The sequence below is a fragment of the Falco rusticolus genome, chromosome 15 (assembly GCF_015220075.1).
Source record: "Falco rusticolus isolate bFalRus1 chromosome 15, bFalRus1.pri, whole genome shotgun sequence".
NCBI lineage: Eukaryota > Metazoa > Chordata > Aves > Falconiformes > Falconidae > Falco > Falco rusticolus.
The window spans coordinates 20,320,789-20,341,762 of record NC_051201.1 but is presented as its reverse complement, the minus strand read 5'-3'; the positions used below and the strand labels follow the sequence as shown (position 1 = coordinate 20,341,762).

At 46.0% G+C, this 20,974-nt stretch overlaps 1 protein-coding gene across 1 annotated transcript; it reads right to left on the bottom strand.

Moving 5' to 3' along the window:
- Window positions 1-8,780: 8,780 nt before the first annotated feature.
- Window positions 8,781-19,950, bottom strand: OSGIN1 (oxidative stress induced growth inhibitor 1). Its single transcript, XM_037408898.1, has 6 exons — window positions 19,794-19,950; window positions 15,437-15,539; window positions 12,793-12,929; window positions 12,279-12,470; window positions 11,855-11,946; window positions 8,781-11,185 (listed from the first exon to the last, which is right to left on the bottom strand). The coding sequence occupies exons 2-6, from the start codon at window positions 15,519-15,521 to the stop codon at window positions 10,192-10,194; spliced, it is 1,500 nt and encodes a 499-aa protein (XP_037264795.1). The 5' UTR covers window positions 15,522-15,539; window positions 19,794-19,950; the 3' UTR covers window positions 8,781-10,191.
- Window positions 19,951-20,974: the final 1,024 nt, after the last annotated feature.

Below are 20,974 nucleotides of genomic sequence, written 5' to 3'. Positions count from 1 at the left end.
CAATTTTATGAATAACTTTAGGGTTTTTTAATCACTTTTTAATGAGTTGGCTACTCCCATCTCGGTGCTGCCCTGCTTGCACAAAGCCTCTGTGTGACAGCCCAGCACCGCAGGCACCCACCCATCCTCCCCCATTCCAACCCCCATCTCTTTACTGAAGGGGAAGATCCCAGCTCTGATCATCCCACTGCCAACTGCATCCCAAGGCGCATGCACACAGGTTTTATCCTCTTAGTTGGGGTTTGACTCACACCTTTGGAAGCCTGAAACTCTTTCCTGGCAAAACCTGTCCCGACAGTTTTACCGCCCTGTGCAAGTCCAGATCGGTGCTTCGGGATAGGCAAGACAGCTAACCACCTCTGTGAGAACGTGTCTGTGCAGTCCAAACCCAGATAATGACATAACACGATATCCAAAAGACCGTGATGGGGAAGACCTCCACCTTTTTTCTGTGCAAACACCCTGAGCATCGCTGGCAAAGCCTGGGCTGTCTGCTCCTGCTGCCAGGCCAACATGCAGAGCCCTCCGCCCAGCAGACAGCAGCATCTTTTGGGGGCTCCCAAGCACAGATTTCCAGAGAAACCCCCTCTTCCAGCACAGGCAATAGATATCTGGAGGGGTTTATCCTTTCTCTGTCTGCTACTGATTTCCCACTGCAAGACACAGGGTGGCAATTAAATCCCAGGCAACTCCAACTTTGTAACTTCTGGAAGAGCACAGAAAAAAGATCCAAGCAAACCACAAATTTTAATGGTAAAAGACCTATTGTAATGCCTTTCCAATGGAGCATTTGTTCCCAATTTCTAGGAATTACGAAGCTAATTATTTACCACATGACTTTTCCCGTGAACATGGCAGAAATAGGGCTATTAAATGAAACCATGCTATATTTATAACTGCAAAGGACTCCTGGGCCACCCAGGTTGTCTCAGTTCATTGAAGCAAGCTCTGTCTCAAAAGGAGAGGTTTCTTTCTCAGGTTCCTCAACACCGACCCTCGCATGGTAGAATCCCATTTCTCATGATGGGCAGCCAGGAAGCACGAGCAGTGGATGGGACGTCGGGTACCAGGATGCAAGGCTCCCAGCTGACAGGTCTACCAGCAGTTTTCTTCAGGTGTCACTTCAGGTTTCTGAAGAGTGGCCATATTAAATAGCAGAATAATGCTTGCATCCATGAGTGCAGAAACACAGACACCTTAAATTGCAATGAGATAAATAACCTGAATTGCTGGTTTTCTTCCTGGCAGAGAAAACCATGCCTATGGGTTGCATCCATGGGTTGTTTCAGATCCTCATTTGGGATCCCTTTGTTTCTGGGCAATTTTAGAGGGATTGCCCCAACACGCCTCACCTGCTGTCTCCAGAATAAATCTGATGCCTTGCAGTAATGTTTCTGAGGGTTTCTTTACCAGATGGACAATGTGAGTCACAGCAGATTTATTGCTTCACCTTTGCCTCCAGGATTATGACAAGTGACCCCAGAAGCCTGTTACAGACTTGAAAACCATTCCTCCTCCAGCAGATGCATTCTCAGTGCAACGCTCCTGCCCTGCTACATATTCTTTATGGCTGTGAAGCATTTCTAGCCATTAGCTTCAAACCTGTAAAAAAAAAAAAAATCCAGAGTCATTTATAGCGTTACAGGGCACACCTGAATGGCCCATTGCAAACATAATTTACACAAAGACTTTGATTGCAGCTGGCAGATGTGGGTCTCCCAACAACTGCTCCGGAGAGGAGCAGGCATGGTTCAGTCCTGAAGAACCAGCAGGCTGGAGAACACTGGGCTGTTGGCTTGGGAATGGTGGAGCAGGGCCAGAAGAGGGCATGAAGCCTGGTGAAAAGCACCCAGGCACCTGCGTGCATCATCCTGAAAAATCTGAGTATTAGGGAATCGGAAGAATATTGAAATTGTATTTCCATATGGAAAATGGATTAGTTCTCTCATTAAGCAGGGGCTGTGGGGACCTTCTAGCCTCGGAAAGAGTGAGAATGTGGGGCTCATTACCAGAATAAGCACTTTCATCCCATGCATTCCTGCTTCCCTTATCAGTACAGTATTCAGAGACTATTGGGACTGCTCGTGCAAGGAGAGGAGGAAAGATGGGTCATCCATAATGATATTCAGCTAAAGTAAGACTTTATTATTTCAGCTGTGGGATTGCTTTCAAAGCCCTTCACCTAATGCTGGGAAAGCAGCACACGCTCCACTTGCAAACAGGGATTTGCTCCAGCAGAGCTGCGTTGCTTCCTCTGCAGCGAGCTGTTTCCCAGCACACGGACGGAGGGGTATCCATTACACTCCTTAAAGGAAGGGGGAAAAAAAGCTTGTTGGAAATGGATGAAACAGAGCGTGAGGAAGGTCACAGGGGACAGGCAGCCTGGGAACAGGCACTTCCATCTCCCTTTGATTTGCTTTCCATTGTTGCAGGGTGAGAACATTTCACTTGGCCAGCTCTGGGCCAGCTCCCCTGTTATGTCATATCCAGATTACTCAGTAGATGAGGTATTTGGAGCATAACATCAGGTAGATAACACTTGTTTATATAACTTATTGTTTTTCTCAGACACTTGCTTCTCCATCTTCCTGAAAAATATTTATAGAAATATTTATGTTTCAGGAATGTGAACTCACATATATCAACCTCAGGGTGACAGCCCCCTTCACTGTAAGATGGTACCAGTGGCTGCTGCAGACCTTGGCATCGCCTGGGAATTTTTTTTGCTTCTTGTAAACATCAAACAGTTCACCCAAACCAGAATTACGCAGGGGAAGCGACCAGTTCTAGTGAAATACAACCCTGGAAATGTCTCTCAGCCTTGAGCTGGAAGTGCTAGCCAAAAAGAGAACCAGAAATCACCCCACAATCCCAGAGGCTACAGCGATGTCAGAGCGCTGCGCCTGAGGCGCTGCTACAAATCCACGATCACACACTAGTTTCTGCCTCTGTTTATAATGAAAAATTTCCAGAGGTCTTACTTCCACCTCTGTGTAAAACAGAGGGAGGATTTTGAATACTTAGTTTTCAGGGGAGCAAACCTTCTTTCTGTGACACATTTGGTCAGGTCAATCAGATCAAATTATCTATCACAGAGGTTGCTGTCACAACGTGCTGCCTGAGGCCATCTGAGCTGTACCCCAGCCAGCAAAAATGCTGCCCCTTAGTCACGCTCCTGGGAGCTCTTCTGCTTAAACCTCATCAAAGCACAATACGGGGGGTGAGGTATGTTTTTGCAAATAGGTTACTTCAGGCAGCGTCAATCATGTGGGATTCATTCATCTGAAATGCCACCCTTCCCTCTCACTGCTCATGTGTCTTATTGCTCATTAATTGCCTTAATTTCCTGGGTAGCTGCCAGAGATGCTGTGACAAGAGCAGCATTTACAGGAAAGCTGCTCCAGCCACCCCTGTGAAAAGGGGTTTGGCAAACAGGTGCTGGAAAGGGCTCAGGAAAAACTTTGTTTGCAACATCTGAGCTTGGGATCGGTGCTTCCACCGCAACGTGCAAGACAGGCTCTCACCCCTCCGGCCATGCCGACACTGTCCTTCCCAACCAGCTGCAGGAAAACTGCTGGGGAGTGGATACCCCGTATTTCCACTTTCCCTTTCCTTGCATTTTCCACATGCAGGGTCAGACCCCACCGAACCTGTCCCACCCACACGGCCCCCAGACTCACGCAGGCACCCACACGTACCCGGGGGGCTGCCACCCACCACCCTCCTGGGAGCGAGCCCACAGCACATGCCACCCACAAAGCTGTCCAGAAGCGTCGGCTGCAAAATCCCTCTCGCCCCGAGCCACGACATGTCAGCATCTGCTGCCGCTGCTGCTTTTCCCAGGCTGCGGTTCGGTAACACAGTAAATCCAGCACTGGCATCCCAGCGACCAGATTTAAAAAAAAAAAAAAAAAGAAAGGAGAAGAAAAAGAAAACTCAGCTGCACAGCACAAGTGATTTGCATGGCATAAACTTCACACTGGCTCAAATTCGCTTGGAAACAACACCGCTAAATTAACTTTGTGCAACTCAAACTTTGTTCTCCGGCTAACTCAAGTCAACTCAAATTAACTTTGTTCATCATCTTTGCAGCCACCGTTGCAGCTTGGGAAGGCAAACCTCTCGCCCTCCTCCATGTCACAATGCACACCACACGTACCACTTTCCTCCCGGCTGGATGAGGCCGTGCAGCCCCTGTGTCTCCTTTGGTCCCCCAGCAGGATGCCCTGCGAGGGATGGGCTGAATCCAGCACAGCTCGCCGTGCTCCCAGCACTGCAGCCACTGGGGTGCCCACATTCAGCATCCCACCACCTTGTCATTCAGTTTGCGTTTAAACTGCAAAGTCCATTTATTACCCCAGAAAAACACCAGGGAATTTTTTTCCGATGTACAAATTCCGTGGCTTTTTCAGCTGAAAGATCTATCGGTTGGTTTTATTAGGTTTGAAAGCTACCTATGCCTCTGAGACCGCTGCTGACTCGGAGTTACGGTAATACTGGATAACTCGGGTATTCATGCCAAGTTGCAAATGAGGTTTGCTCCGCTGGGCTGGCTCTCAAAAGGAATGAATGTTTTAGGCCTGAAACTGTGTCTGATCTCATAAAAAAGCACCGCTCTCCTGGTTTTCTATTTCTTTGCCATTAAAGGAACGATTTCACCCTGCCCTTTGCTTGTCCTCTGGTTAAAATTTGCCTCCCTGGCAGAAGGCTCAGTGGGCTATAAAAGCGCAGCTCAAATCTGGAGACTTACCCAATACAACATCCCAAACTCCGCGCTTCGTCATCAGCAGTAACTTTACACGTTCACAACCCCTGTTGAACCACCTCTTCACTCCCGGCTGGCAGTTAGCCTCTCTTCCCCAAGCCGAGCCCCTCCGACTTGGCCCCGAGCCCACCCCAGGGCCAGCCCAGCTGTTTGCCCCAGAGATGCTGGGCTGTGATCGGCCCCACGGCTCGGCCAGCCACCGCGGGGACCGCAGTGCTGCGTGGCTGCATCCCAGGTGGGAAAGGTGGTTCCTGTACTTATTTCACCAGCCCCTTCCCTTCCAGTGAGACCGAGATGTGGAAATTCACCTGCAGGGTAAATAATCTTAAATAAATAGTGCTTTCACCTGCCCAGCCAGCTTTCCAGGCCGGTGGTGGTGCCAGTTGTGGAGCAGGGCCACGCTGCCTGTGCACGCATGCTGCCTGGCTCGGGATTCCCCTCCGCTCCCCCCTCTCCAGCCTGCTGCGGCGTAGCTGTGAGATCAAGCAGAACTGTCAGCAGTGCTTCCAAGAAAGGAACGCAACCAGAAAAAATTGGGCTGGAAAACAAAAGCTGTTCTGCTTCCTTCACAGAAAGTTCACGGGAGCTGCTTGCACTGCTTTCCCCCCCAGACAGGCTCCGTAAATCCATGTTTTGGTAGGTCCTGCTTCGCTGAGCCAGGCTCTGTCATGCAGGTGCCCGTACGGAGCGGAAGGGCACGTCCGTTCGGCCGAAGGCAGAAATGCCGTGAGACGTTTTCCTTCCCACGCCAGAGCAAAACCTCTGTCTCCGAGCTGTGTAGCAGAGGATCCAGGTTTTGTCCTGGCCCTCAGAGCTTGGTCCCCAGGGACAACAAAGGAAACTCTTCCTGGACAGCGGATCCGTGCAGCTTTCCAGGCTCTGGCAGAAGGCAGGATCCAGCCGAGAATAGCAACTAAATTCACGCTCCCTTTTCTTACTCCCCACTTCGCCACTCTCTCGTGGGGAGCTTGCTCGACCCTTGCAGCTTGCTTTAGAGCCCTGCAAGTCAGACGTTCTTCCCTGGAGCCTCCAGGCTTGGTTCCAGCTTGAAACCCTTTCTGCTAGAAGCGCCCTCCACCCCCTAAGTGCCCCCCAGTTCCAAGCAGCTCAGCGCAACCTCAGGAGCTGTCAGTCAGCAGCGACACGCTGGCTGCTGGGCTGCCCACAAATACCTGTCTTTCACAGATCGAGGGGGTTGATTTCAGTCTGCAACTGTCTGACAGATCCCTCGGGGTCCTGTAAAGCTGAGGCTTGGGCAATCGTGGGACTTGCCGTGGATCGTAATGCTCTGGGGACCTCTCAACTAGAGCGGTCCGGCCAAGAGGTGTTTGGATGGAGTCCTGTGCTCAAAGAGAGAAGTGTGGCCAAACCACGGGAACGCTGAACAACCAGAGGGGTTCCCCAGACTATTTCACTGAAATAATAATTTCAATCCAGATGATAGGTAACAGATGGCTCTTTTTACAAAAAGGGTACCCTTCCCTTCATTTAAGAAGTGAAAGCTGACAACAGACGTGCTCTGACATCTCCTGTCCTTCACTACAGCAAAAAGTCGAAGCAGTAAGTTTGTACGTTAATTGCATTATAAAAGGTACCTGAGTTTAGACTTGTACAGTCAGTTCTGCCACACCCGTAAGCATGTTTGTTTAAAACACATCAGCCTTGACTACAAGGACTCACTAGCACAATAAAATCAAAAAAACACAATTCTATTTTTTTTTTTTGTCTTTCTGGTAAACTTCAAATCCTCGTTTCTGTTCTGGGTGCATGATTTTCCACTGTTCCTGGCGAGTGCCAGCGGGGTGTCGGGAGCTTGTTCTGCAAACACACAGACTGGGGGCTGGTCGGTTCAGGGGGAGGAACCAAAGGAGGTGGAGGAGCCCCGAAGGACAGAAAAGGGGGGGCCTGACGTGGAGCCCTGGCTGTGGAGCGTTGACATCAGCTCTCAGCAGCAGCCAGAAGTCTGAATAAAAACACCAAACCTGCTCGATCAGAACTGAGCAGAGCGAGGAGTCGCTCGAGGCCTCCCAGCCTGACCTGCTCTGGTCATCATGGCTGTAGGAGATTCCCACTGGGCGGCGTGGAGAGGACACCACAGGACTTGTAGGGGACAGAAAAACGTAGCAGAGTGGCCTCTGGTTTTAAACAGCCAGTTATCCCACCGAGGTAACCTCACATGCAGCGATGGGAACAGTGGTGAAAGCATTTAGCATCTCACGTCACCACCACAGGTGGAGCGTGACATGCAGATGGCCTGGGAGGAGACTTTCTTTCCCTGGTCCTGTCACATGCTGTCGGTCAAGGTTACGATGCATGGGTGAATCCCCCACATAGCAAAGCTGGTATCTGTTGACTCTCACAGCTGAGTGTTTTGGAACAATTCATATTTGCCACCCTCGATACGGAGAACTGAATGACAACTTGGATTAGCACCCCACAGCCTCGCCCTGAGGACCTGGTGGTCGTGGTGGTGGTTCACGCTGCCACCTCCCCTACGGAGATCCCCTGCTTTGAGATCGTTCGGGGGCAGAGTGTAGGCTATTTTCTAAGCATCCCTTGTGAAAAACCGCTTCCCTTTCTGGTCCTACACGGGGCAGGCAATCGGCTCATCCCTCTTGGGCAAGACAGCCGGCTATTTAAAACACGGTCACCCAACTGTCCTGCCGCAGGCGCAGGCTGCTGCCCTAGTTAGGAGGTCCCCAGTGCAGGGCAGCTCGGATCACTGTAACGCAATACGGGATGCAGGAACGATCAGCACGATCACTGGCTCTGACCTCGGCGATGGGAAGAGCAGAGTTTCACTTGACACCAATCCGATGCCCCTTGTTTTTTTTAAGATGCCCTTTGGCTTTTGTTCTCCACTTCGTTTGCTTTGGTGTAGGAATTGGAGACCTAGCCGAAAATGGGTATTTTTAGAAAAGTGGACGTTGATCACTGGTCTTTCTCTAGCAAACGTCGGCTGCAGAAGAGGAACGGGACAATCCTGCACTGCTTGGGAGTCAAGAGGAGCATAAGGTAGGGTGAATGGCGGATCAGCTCATCTCTTCTGGGGAGTATCCAAAACATGTCAAATGGCACAGGACCACATTACCCACACGCAGGAATCCCCATATTGCCAGGTAACAGATTCAGGGGAACAACTACCACCTCATTTGAAACAACACTGCCAAAGAGAGCCCTGGGGGCATTGCCACCCCTCTGGCCAGTGAGCAACACAGGCCAGGAGCCTCGTCCACACCACACTTCTGAGGCCCCTCCAGTCTCAGCCCTCAGAGCAGAATGAGAATTGGTGGGTTAACACATTGAGCCAGACTCTTCAGAGCTGTGCAGTGAAAACAACCAAACAAACCCAAAACAACAACAACAACAAAAATCCAAAAACCTGAACCACAAACCAGTCAAGAGGCAGTAGATAAGCTGCAACGGGGACACTTCAACTAGTTAAGAAAATACCCCACAATTCTCAACAAAGGTGGTCAAACGTTGAATGGGGCAATCAAATGTTGGTAGAGCGGTCACTATGCTGAGAGATACTCAAAACTCTCCTCAAGAAGGCTCTGAGCAACCAGGTCTAACTTCAAAGCTCGCCCTGTTTTAGTGGGGTTGGACCAGAGACCTTCAAATGTCCTTCTGATCTAAACTGTCTTATTGACATACTGGACTAGACCCTGATTTGGGATGCTTCCAGACAGGAGAAGACAGCAGGTAACAGGGAAGAGATATAAGATCTCCAAGGCAAGAACATGCTTTCAAATAGTTTGCTTTGGTATTGTGTTTTAGCCTCACAAGAGACAGACGCTGCCAAAGCACTCTAAAAGGGTTCTCTATCCTGTGGGAGAGAGGAAGATACACAGAAAGCAAATCCATAGCGTTGTGCTCCCAGGGAGCAGAAAGATGCAGGATTTAGCAGGCACAAACCACACTCCGGTGCTTGCCAGGAAGCTGACCGACGGTTCATTAGGTCATCTCTGGGTCAGAGATTCAAAGTCAGAGTTAGAAAACAAAACACGGACTAAGTCTGAAATCACTTTATTGAAAAATTTCATGCAAGAACAGTAAGTGGTAAAAATATTCAGGTGTGATACAGCAACACCACAGACAAGCTCCTCACACACCTCAACCTGAGGCTGGTCCACTGTCTCCACATACTGAGCTTTCCAGAGACATCTGCAGCACCCTGTCGTGTCATGACATGTCATGTCAGTGTGTTTCAGTGCAGCACAGGGAGCAGAGTCTGTCTTTACGTCAAGTAAGATTAGCTAGGACTGATTTTTCCTGTGAGAAAAATCCTGTGAGAGGTATGAAAGGACCTGTAGGTCTGTTGAGAATGCTGTTCGCAATGTAAGGCGTCATTCCCACCCACCCCAGCTCAGCCAAAACACTGACTGAAAGCCTGTAACAAAATATCTTGCAAATAAAAAACTTTTAGAAAACTAGCATTAAAAAAATTGCTATATATAGCATAAAACCATCAAAAAGTGACTGTGCCAATTTCCCCTTTACACAAACAGAATTTTATTCTATTTTATTCTTTTTAGAAAAATCACATTACATTAGACATTTACACAATATATTGCATCTTTCTGAAAAATTCTGTGCAGCAGAAGCCCCCCCATACAGTACCTGGGCAGTTACAAGACAGACCAGTAGCTCCCCTTTAGTTCTGCTGTCTCTACAGGAGCTGCCAAGAATTTGGTTATTGCAGTTTTAAGATTTGGAAAGTAGAAAGCTGCAGGGTGGCAAGCCAAGTGTTTGTAGATCAGTATCATTCCTTCTGAAGAAGGAGAAAAAACCATCACAGGAATCTCTTGATAAAAAAGATACCACATATTAGTTGTTGCTGGTGTCAGTGTTGACTGTTTCTATGTCAGTTTTGATTTGCAGAGTACCACTTCATGTGCCAGAGAGGTACCTGCAGCATCTTTCAGTAATTTCTGGCCTACTAAGAACATACAGCCAAGCCACTGGAGCAAATAAAACCACGTTGGTTTACTTTGTTTCATGAAAAAACACTGTAAGACGCTGACAGACACAGGGTTGTCTGCCTGCTGTCTGAAAACAATTAACATTAATCGTTCCCCAATTCAATTTCCAGCAACCTGGGAGGTGTTACATAGACGGGCAATCCTACCTTGCCCCTACTCTTCCAGGCATGAAAGTCAAAGCCCCTGCAGCCTTCATGCACAGCCACGCAGGAAAGGAGCTGTACCCCAGGGACCGAAGGTACTGCTGTGTGTGAAACCCACTCTGTATTTGGTGACTTGATTTTCTCAAATAACTCAGTAAGAACTTAGTAACTCTTTGCATAACCTTGGAGAATACCAGGAGTGGGCTTTACATTGGAGGATTACGTATCAGATGACTTGCTTCTCTAAGAAACCAGCAGGAACCCATTCAGACAGTTAGCACAAGGATATTTTTTTTTGTTAGGGGGGATTTTTGTTTGCTTTCTTTAACAGAGAGCTGGCAACGGCCAGAGCCCCTCCCTGTACAAAGCGTACAAAGTTATCTCCAGCTAGGGGTCCTAAAGCATAAAGCCCTTTCTCCTGAGTGCACTCATAGGTGAATGGGTCAACATCTATGGGGTTCCTCTTTGGATTGACTGGTTGGTCACTGTCCATTGCCAAGTCCATGCCATTATTTGGCAGAAAGGAGAGGTTGGGGTTTGAGCCAGTCAGAACAAGAGCCATGGAAATTTTATAAACTTTCTGGCAGCCATTCTTGTCCTGACAGATACATTTCTTGTCCTTGCTGAAGGATAGCACGTGATGTTCAGGAAGGCTAACATAACACTCATAGGGCCCAGCACACGCAGCTGACTGTTCTTTCATCATCTGATGGACTTTGTGGTATTCGGGGTACATCATTTTGGGGAGCTGGTTAAAAATAAGACCTGGATCACCGACTCTCCTCCGAAAAACATGGATTACTGGAATATTGCAATGGTGAGCAAAGAGAATCGCATCAGCAGCTGTCAGACCAGCACCTACAATCAAGACTGGATCTGACATGATGCCAATGTTGTTGTTCTTCACTGCTTCCTCTAGGGCAGACAGCTGGTGATGGACATAGGAAAGGTTCTCTCCCTTGACCCCAAGCCAAGTAGGACTATCATATGTTCCTGTAGCTAAGACCACGTTCTCTGCATAGATGGAGAAGGGCTCTTTATCACCTTTCACAGTTCTGAAAAATCCATCCACCTGAAAAACCTCTGCACTCTTCTCATTGAAATTCCCGAGTGAGTCACTATTCTCCTGCAGATCTTTCTGTGCGCTGTTGGAGATGCTCTCTGCGCTCACTTTCCTCACAGAGACCACAACAGTACCGCATCTGAAATTCTTCTGCAGTCCTTTCTTCATCACATAGTGTTGGTAATATTGAGCAATGTCTTCTGCTGTGGCTCTATTGTTTCTGAGGCCTCTGTAATATAGTACAAACAAAGGTCAAGCAGCAGTTAAGTAAGAGACTGGAATTTCTTCCCTCTTCCACTGAATGTATCTAGAGCCATCTACCCTGGAACTACCAGAGAAGACTTGTCTAGTTTCTCTGACTTGAGCAAAGTTACTGCTGGTACACAGAGCTAACTCCGATCCACAAGCTGTTGGACAGAGGCAGCTTTCTCTAGCATGAACCCCAAACCCTAAGAACAAGGTTGCTCATTTATGCTTTCCTCTCACATCTTGCTTCCATTCCATTTTTAACTCCTGGACTTTTTAAGATTAATTGTTACACGTCTCAAGAGAAGCACCTCAGAGACTGCACAGTAGCTGAGCTGATTATCCTTTCATTAGGGACAGCAGCAGTAGGCAAAGAAGTCAGATGACCATGTCTTTTCCAAGCTTTGTTCCAAACTCATGGTCACTGTGATCCGTCTCCCCAGTGGGTGTTGAGGACACATTCCAAGCAGCGCTGCAACTTGACCTGTACCACTGAATGCAGAATGGACTTTTACTGGAGGGTGGGAGGGTGTCCCTTCTCTCACTAGAATCGTCCACAACAGATGGTGGCTACATTCAAGAAGTCTACTCCACTCCAGGTTCCCAAATAACCCCTAGATGTTTGCAGATAATCACACCATAGATATCTTACCTCCTTTTTTGCTTTAGCCAGTCTTTGAACGGGAGATCTGGGAGTCCCATCCATTCCCCTCTGCTCAGCGTAACCATAGAGCCCTCGATAGACTGGAACAAGCAACATAGTAAAATGACTTTCAGTTATTTCATGTAAGAAATTAAATGCGATTTTGTATGTTTCAAGATGGCACAGATCACAAAATCAGTGATTTCCTCTGATCTCTGCCATGGATGAAACGATCCATGTTTTCCAAAAAGAAGGGTAGACTAGAAACATAAATGCCTCTCCTGCTCTTTTTCCTTTTAGACTTTTGCTTGTTTATATACATATAATGAAATGTGGCTGACTGGCATATTAGAGGAACTTTTGCTTCTCTAGTCAACACACCTGGCTATCTTACAACATGCAGACCTAAGCAGTTAGGATTAAATTCACATACATGCCAGGCACCTCCAGGAGCGTTTCTGCCAAGGACCAGATGGGGGATGGCTCTGTTGGTCTCGTGCCACCAAGTGAGGACAGATTCTGCTGTTCCACCGAAGTCTGTGTCTGGACGCTGAAGAGCATCAAACAGAAGAGCCACAGGGCTGTGGGATCGTCCCTCCAAGCCTTCAGACAAATACTCCAAATCCTAAGGAGAGGCAGATCAGATGCTCAAAATGCATGTCTTGCCAGGTAGGAGACAACTTGTTACTCCAATATTTCCAGTCAGTGGTTTTGGTGTTCTGTGATGCTCATTTACTGTCACACAGACCCCGTTACTGCTCAAGGGATACCTCAAGGATCTTAGCAGCTATGCTGGCACTTCATGCAAGGGAGATCTGAACAATTAAAAAGTACTTTGCTTAAAGCTCATTCTGTCTGGGTACTTTGAAATTCAAATGAGGTTATTACTTATATTACACCCCCAGGATGCTTTACTGTGATGTTATACTGTTTCTCTTTACACAAACCTGGTCCAAAATGGAGACATCTGGTGCCTCTTGCAGCTTCCTCTGGAGAATGGGATGAGGATGAAGACAGTCTCTTTTGAAGTAAGGGATGTTGCCTGACAGCAAATACGAGAGACAGATTCCTGAAGGTCCATTCCCTAAAAAAACACAACAGAGAATTTATACTCCTGCAGACCAAGCAGCCCTTTGAGGAGTGTTTCTAATGTCCAGCCCAATTCAAAGGATACAACACTGCTCTGGATACAGGGGACTGTCTGCTCCAGGTTGACCACTGAGCTATTGGATGGAGTTGGGGAAGTCATTTTACCCCCATATGTCCCCTTCTCCTCCTCTATATATATAGTTGTGTCTATTTGCATTGCAAGGTCTTCAGAACTTGCTGAAAAGACACTGGATTAAATAAGCCACTTGAAGTTTGAAGTCTCTAGCACACTGATAAATTGAGTTATTGCTCATTAACTTCTTAAAAGATTTAGAAACTGGTCACGTACTGGCTGGGGGCCTCAACTCTCCTGGATGGACATTTCATCCCAGTGCAGAGTGTTCATTGTGCACAGGATACAGAGTGAGTCCAGAAAAGAGAGCAGATATTGAAGTGAAGGGGAAACAGCTCTGCTCAGTAAGAAATCCCATCTAATACGGGATACCTGGAAATAGCAGCTTTGACTAACAGGTCTTGAGGACGCTTTCACATGGGAATGAGCCCTACCATGGTACTGCCATCAGTGTGTTAAGGAAAAAAGTCTCTCTGCTATGCCAAGACAACCCCTCCCACCCCACCCCCCCAGAATACAGCACTCTGAACAGATTACTGGATGACTGAACTCCTGCTGACCACCCAACAGCCAGTGGAAAAACCTGATATATGTGACTCTGAAGCCCAGTGAGAGCAGCCCGTGGAAAGTTTTCACATGGCTGCTGTCCAGCATGTTTAATATTTTACAGTGTCTGCACAACGAGGTGTCAGGCTCCCCGGCTGCTCAGGCTTTGCTGCTTACTAGTATGTGACTAACCACCATTACGTCACGCAGTGACGATGCAGGGGAGGAGAGCTGAAGTGACACAGCAGCCTGTGTTGACACAGTGCCCGTGCGACATGCGTGGGTGACTAGAGCAAAGGCTGCTTCTTGGGGACGTGAAACAGAGGGAGGCTCAGGCTGTGAAGCTAACAGTGAGCTGAGCTGTGCGAAGGGCAGTACGGGTCACAGCTGGGGCCAAAGTCTGCTGTGCTGAGCAAGGACCAGCAGCTGCAGGTCAGCCTTTGGAATATTCCACTTGCAGGAAAATTATCCAAAACCAACAGCAACAGAAATTGAAAGCAAACTAAATGCAGCTGTAGTAAAATATAACACTTTCCAGGTTGCTTCTTTGCTTTAGGAAGTACAAGGAGGTACCTAAGCCAAACTTCAAGTGCACAACTCCCAGCGACACACAGAGGATTCACTTTGAACCACGTGTAAGTATGATATGGATGGTCACAAGTACAGCTGCCTCTGCGGCTTGAACTATTCTAGAAAGCAACTGCCTTCATGAGGCTGCCAGCAGAGCACAGGGAGCCCCCAGCCTTCCTCTAGCAGGGTCTGGGGAAGTAGCTGAAACCTGCGAGCAATGTCCAGCTGCAGTGAAATAGCTGAGCTGCCTCCTCAGAGCACTCATCTTCACACTGGTGCTTCTGAGGTTTAGTGACATCCACACCGGATCCCTGTATAGGTGCGCTAGGGATGTACCAAAATATCCTCCCTCCCACCCAAAGACTTGTACCACTGAACAGTCCACAGTCACTCGACTAGAACCTGCTGCTAGCAGTGTCCTTATCAGACTTGCTGTTAGCAAGGATCTAAGGGTGATTTCTGTGGTGCACTAACTTTGGAATAGCTCTCTTGGGTGCTGTAAATTAGATAAGGAAGGAACCCAGCTCCACAAGGTACTTAAACACTTGCTCAGATAAACAAGGTGCCACATGTGCACTTGAGCAGAACTCATGGTCGGTCACAGAGGGGAAGGCACTGACATCACTACTTGTGCTTGGCTCCAGAAATCACCTCACATTACAGAGCTCCTCTCCTGCAAGGGAGACGAGACGGTTACTACATAACATGTTTCCTAAACTAGTAGAAAATCCACAGCTTCTTACTATTCTATTAAATCTGTACAAAATCAGTATAGCTGACTTGCTTTTAAAAGAAATCTGTGAAAAATTTCAAGAAGCTTTAGAAAGCGCTCCAGATGCTGTTAAACACACACAATGGGGGAAAAAGATGTCACAAACCCACTTCCAATTCAAGCACTACAGATAATCACTTTACAGCAAGTTGATTAACTATCTGTAGTGAAAAGGTTTCGAACCATTCTAAATATCCAACAGAGAAAAACCAGGCCCAGCTGAACTGATGCCGAAAGGCTTACCAATTTTACTATTAAAGAGGCGTGTGGTTTAGCTGGTCAAATACCTGGTTCCCTACTTCCCACAGCTCTTAGTGGCCTTTTCCTTGGTACCAGGGGAAGTTTGGCGGTCAGGGAAAGGATGCAGAAACAGCAGTCAGGCATTGTTTGAGTAAGAACACGTGGAACAAAACGTGAAGACAGCAAGTCCAAAGTAACGATACACAAGAGAACGCAGTAATGCTGGCAGGAGAAAGCTTACCTATGATCACAACAGGCAGTGGCTTGAACCCACTCTTATTTTGGGGTCTGGTCAATAATGCATACATCTTCCCGTCTGGAAGCATTTAGGTGCTGGAGTCTACCTGTTAAAACAAATAAGGTTTGAATTATTTGCTTTTTTGACAAAAAACCCTGTGACTTTCTACAGCCCCCAAACCCAGGTTGATCTATTATCCTTGCATTGCAGACCATCACGTTACACTTCCACACTCAGGACAGGCCTACTTATCTTTTTCTCCTCCTGCCCCCAAAACCAAAGGATGATTCCCTGATTACACATCAAAAAAAAAAAAAAAAAAAGGGAGAGAACCCTGATCTTTCTCATCTACACATGTCCCTCCAGAACAGCTGTCAATGTTGGTAACCCTCTGACTACAGTAACTGAAGTGTTGCAGCTTGTTAATGAAAACTTCATTTCTGCCCATACTGTGCAGAAAATTGTCATAATTATCATGAACACTTTGTACTTTTTAAAGCAACTTGTGCATTTATTTATAAGTAGAGCAAACCTTACTCAAGACTTCTCCCCAAAGGCTGCAAACCTCCTGGCTGCATTTTCAAATATGTATCATTCCATTACTACAGGGTTTGTTTGAAAAGTGCTAGTTTAGGTCCTGAACCTTCTTCCTTAATTTTCCAGAAAATAAAGTTCTAGGTCTGAACAAGTAAATAACAGGTCTTTAAAGAAATTACACATCATCATTATCTTGCATACTAAGGTGTCATTAGAGTGGAATCTACAAAAATAATTAATCATTATGCAGATATTCAGTGAACAGTGAATTAAAGTTTTTTGCCATTCCTGCAGGAATCCTACCATGTTAAATAATTGCTTTAGTTTTCCAGGGAATTCCACTACACTGTCACTAATCTAGAGAAGTTAGAAGTTATTTTTACCAGAACAAACATGAGTTTTTGGGAAGTTGGCATATGCTTTTAAGTTACTCTACAGAGAATACAGTCTTTTATAAAAACATCTATCTCATTTTGGAAAGCTAAGTAAAAATCCACTGAATGGCATGACTTTGTTCAGTAGGGCATGCTCTCCACAGCCTTTTCAAGCGCAGAAAGATCTTTGGCAAGCGCACTGCACCCTTTCATAAGGTCTGGCACTTCACTGCCCTTGACACAGATATTGCAGCAAATGTCATCCTGCAAGTGTAATGCTCCACTTTAAGCCTGACATTTACATCTCCAGTGACTACATTAATGCGGTTAAGACCCTGGTGATTGAATGAGCAGCCAGAAAACTATAGGTGAACTTAGGACTTGCAGAATCCCAGGGTTCAGGAAGTCTTTCAAGTGCATTTGCCTGCAAGTACGTGGTAATTCTCATATACGCCAATATACAGCCATTGCTGGACGAGACACAGCTATTCCAAGAGGACTGGATTCATTCAAGTAGAGAGGCACATAATAAGGCTTATGAGCTGAATTCCAAACTAGCAGCTTTGTCCAAATTTTTGGATCACAGTTTAGTAGCTCTGCTTGCCTATTACCACTTTACTAAGCATTAGTCGAAGATTCTCATGCATTTTGCCTGACAGTGCAAGAACCACTCAAAAGACATAGTAGTTGTGCTTTCTAATTAAAGTCATTTCGAGCATCTGGCTTTGAAGAGAGCTGGATTTCAAGAAAACTTAGGTTCCCCGTTTAATTGAGACTCCGAGGTAGATGCATACACTGCAGAAGATGAACACTTTGGTGTGCTGTGTCCATACCAAAGCATGCATCTAACCCTCAGAGCACATTTAGTCCAACCTTGCTAGCTTCAGGAGCACAGCCTAACTGCCCAAGTATTTCCCCAGCCTTTTGATTTTTTTTTTTTTTTTGTTGGTTTGGTTCCAATCACAAACCAACCAAAAGTTGATTTGGTTCAACCACATGAACCAAAACCTGCACCACCTTCAGCAGATTATTGTGTAAATTTACTCCAAAATAATTCCCTATCACAAAGCTCCAGAATTGCAGTTGGTAGAATTCAGCACTAGCAGCTGGGACGGCCAGAGACACCAATGGAACAGGACACTGGTGTGACCAGTAAGGTATTCCCCTCAAACCAGCTAAACCACAGCACCTATTGGGAGGTTAGCAGAGGGTTCTTCTCCATGGTAGCAAATGAAGCCCTCTCCATGGCTGTACTATACAAGAAGAGAAATTCTTCTTAATTTTTCCTAACACAGAGTGTACATCTTATTTCTGTGAAACTACTGGGAGTCTGGAAGAGGGAACCAAGATATCTGGAAGCGACTTTCCAGGCTTCTGCTCCACAGCACTCTGCAGCAGCATGCATGGAAAGACTGTATGCACTCTGTAGACAGCGGTAACCCAGCAACACCGGTGAGATTTTTGCTGGAAGCAAGGACTGCTGAACCAACCCAACACAGCACATGGCAACAGCTCCAGGAGAGCAGCAAAGCCAGCACATAAATAATGAGCCTGCAAGCCCGTTTGGAAGACTTGGGCGCAAAGTCATACTGTTGTGTGCCAGCATTTTTCTGGGTGACTCTGAAGGGGACAAAAAAAGGCACAGGGCAGAAGTCAGCTTGGCAGTTCTGTTTGCTTTAGAGGAAGGTGGCCTTGCTCCTGACCATCGCACCATGCCACCCTCTCCCATCCTGATAGCGAGCAAAGCCGGCAGCTGGAGGTTCACTGATAAGGCTCCCTCATTTCACCCTCCTCCATTCTATACCTTCTGACAGATGAAAGAGAAGCATTTCCTGGAATTAACGCAAACCTCAATGGCTAGATGAGCAAAACTGTTAGTCTGATGAAATTACTACATCCATGCATATCTATGCGTGGCCATTTTTAGCCATGGTTTTCTTCAGGATCTGGGTTCACAAAACCCCATAATGACCGCTTTAGTGCTATGTGCTCTGTTTCCTGGAGTTTTGAGACTGGACAAATCTATCAACACAAGATTAACCATCAGAGATGCTTCTGTTTATCCTAGCATGTCTCTACAAATGGGAGCAGTCCCTTCCACATACTATAGCCGCAATCTCTGTAATTCATAGTTAATAATTCTTTTTAAGTAGAAAGTGAATCAGATGCTGAACCTGTTTATAGCTATTCCCATCCTGTCGGCTAAATGTTTGACTCCTGGGAGTAAAACTGAGCTCAAAGCATCTCAGGCATTTCAGTTTCAGGCCAAATATTCACTTTTCCTTCCATTAGAGGGTGGATTATTTTAATGTTGGTTTTTTTTCTGGCACAATCATAAAATCAAGGGACCACACACCCCTCAGCAACCTGTACAGCTAATGCAGCGTAGCAGATGAAAGCCTGTTCTTGCAGGGGCTATTGGAAAACACACAGGACAACGAAGTTCATTCCAAATCTATACAGAACTAGTTAGCAGCAAGATAAAGCCTAAGCTAACAAGAAACCCAAGACCGCTCTTCTCACCCTCCTTTTATGTAGAGTAGGCTGCTGGGCACTCACACGTAAGTCACACTGATCCCTGTTTTGGCTCCTGTTTTAGACTTCCTACTTTAAATGGGTGTCTCTTTCCTCCTCTTCATTTGGGAGCATGCTGCAAACTCCGCAGTTTATCTCCTCACTGCTTCCAAAGCATTTCAGTGTCTATGTGATGTTACATAATTTTCTGGCTTGGAAAAGCACCCAGCTCATTCTGGGCTAAACTCTGCATACCTTCCCGACACAGCCTTAAGCCTAGAGGGACTACAACTCACATAAAGTTGCTCAGTGTGACCCTTGGTAGTTCCAGGCTGCCCAACTGAATCAGGTTTTAAGTGAGTAAAAGAAAATGCAAAAGATGCATGTTGCAACACAACGACACTAAGTGACCTTTAGCAGAAATAAAAAGCCAAGTTACATCTGTGATATGAGAGTAGCTCTCTCCGTAACATCAATGAGGCTTTTCAGCACGTGGGGAGAGTCCAAGGGAGCAGGGCAGTCAGTATATCAATAATGGAAGAGACTGAAAGAGTTACCACGACACTTCAGTTTAAACAAGAACAATTCTAACACAAATGCAGCAGTTTTCTTCAGCTTCATTTCTTCATCAACCCATTCATTTTGCCAGCAGCTTTCAAAATCTTATTCATTAGTGCTTTTAAAGAAAAAAGCAGCATTTGCAATAGCTTTTATATTTTATACTTTCCTACCAGTTTCAGAAGTTTGTTTCCCACCCACACCCCAGCATTATCACTTACGTGCCAGGCCAGTTACCCCCCAAACACAATTATAGCATGTGGAAAACATTCAACTTGATGGTACATAACAACAATACCATTCTCAAAACACCCCTGTGATATTCAGGAAGTAGTCTGCCAGCCAGAGCTCTCCACATTTACTTATAGCCTTCTTACCTTTAGCAGCAGGTCCGATGAGAAGAATTGGGATCTTTATGAAAATGCCTGTACAGTCAGGAAAGGAAACCAAACTACAAGCCTTGAATCCCGTCTCTGCTCTAAGACAGCTGTTTAAATATAGTAGGCTACCAGCACTAAGAGAGGAGAGGAGGAGCTGAAATGAATGGAGGCGGAGCAAGGAAAATACTTATAAGCATGAGTCAGCAGAATATTTCCCTTTCCAGCTTCTGAATGAATGATGTAGTGATCTTCCTTAGTAATGTTCAGCTGACTACATGACTACAGCAAAAGCAGGCTTCTAGGAGCCATGCAGGGCACAAGTCCTGCATTGAACAAATATCTTCATTTTTAACCCTCTGGGCAAATTAAAACCTGAGACTTCAAAAAATGCAATGCTTCCTGTGGAAGAACCGGCTTTTTCCTCTGTACTTAAAAAGAAAAACTGCTAGTTTTAATTGCAGGTGGGAATAAAAGTGAAAGGATAGTAGCACTGTGTGCTTGCTTTAAAACTAATCTTTTTGGCCACAAAAGGACAAGAAAATGGGATTATTTTCTTCCTGCTTTGGATGGTTTGTGGTTTTAGTTTTGCCTTATTCTATCATCAGTATAGTGGTCTGAAAATACAAGAATTCAGTTTATATTTTTTTCCTCAGTGAGATAGTCTTACAAACCTGTTGCACGGTAGCAATAAAATGAGCTCAGTTACTTCCTGTAAAACTTGAAACATACCAAGATGTTAATCCAAGGTATCTTACTCAATTCAGTGGAATAATCCATCGAGCTTGCTAAATTTAAAGTGCCCTTAGCAAATGAAATAGATTTGTGCCAGTGTTCAGTTCAAATAGTAAGTGCAGCATATTTTTATTTCTGAGGCCATCCGTTTTCAAACTACAACCTCCAAGGAATCAGGAGGACTACTGATACCAGTTAAGATGCCTAATTTCAATCATGTGATACAAGAGATAAAAACAGTTCACAAGAAAGAATCCTAAACTCTCACAACCCACATCAAAGTAGGATACTCCATAATCTATGTTAATTCCACCAGAATAAATTGTTTTAATAAATATGAAACCAGTATTTCACTTAAAATTTAACTAGCAGTGATCCCTCTGAAAATCTTGACTCAGTAAATACCTGTCAGACTGAGAGGTGGTTTTTTTAGCATCTCTTTCAAG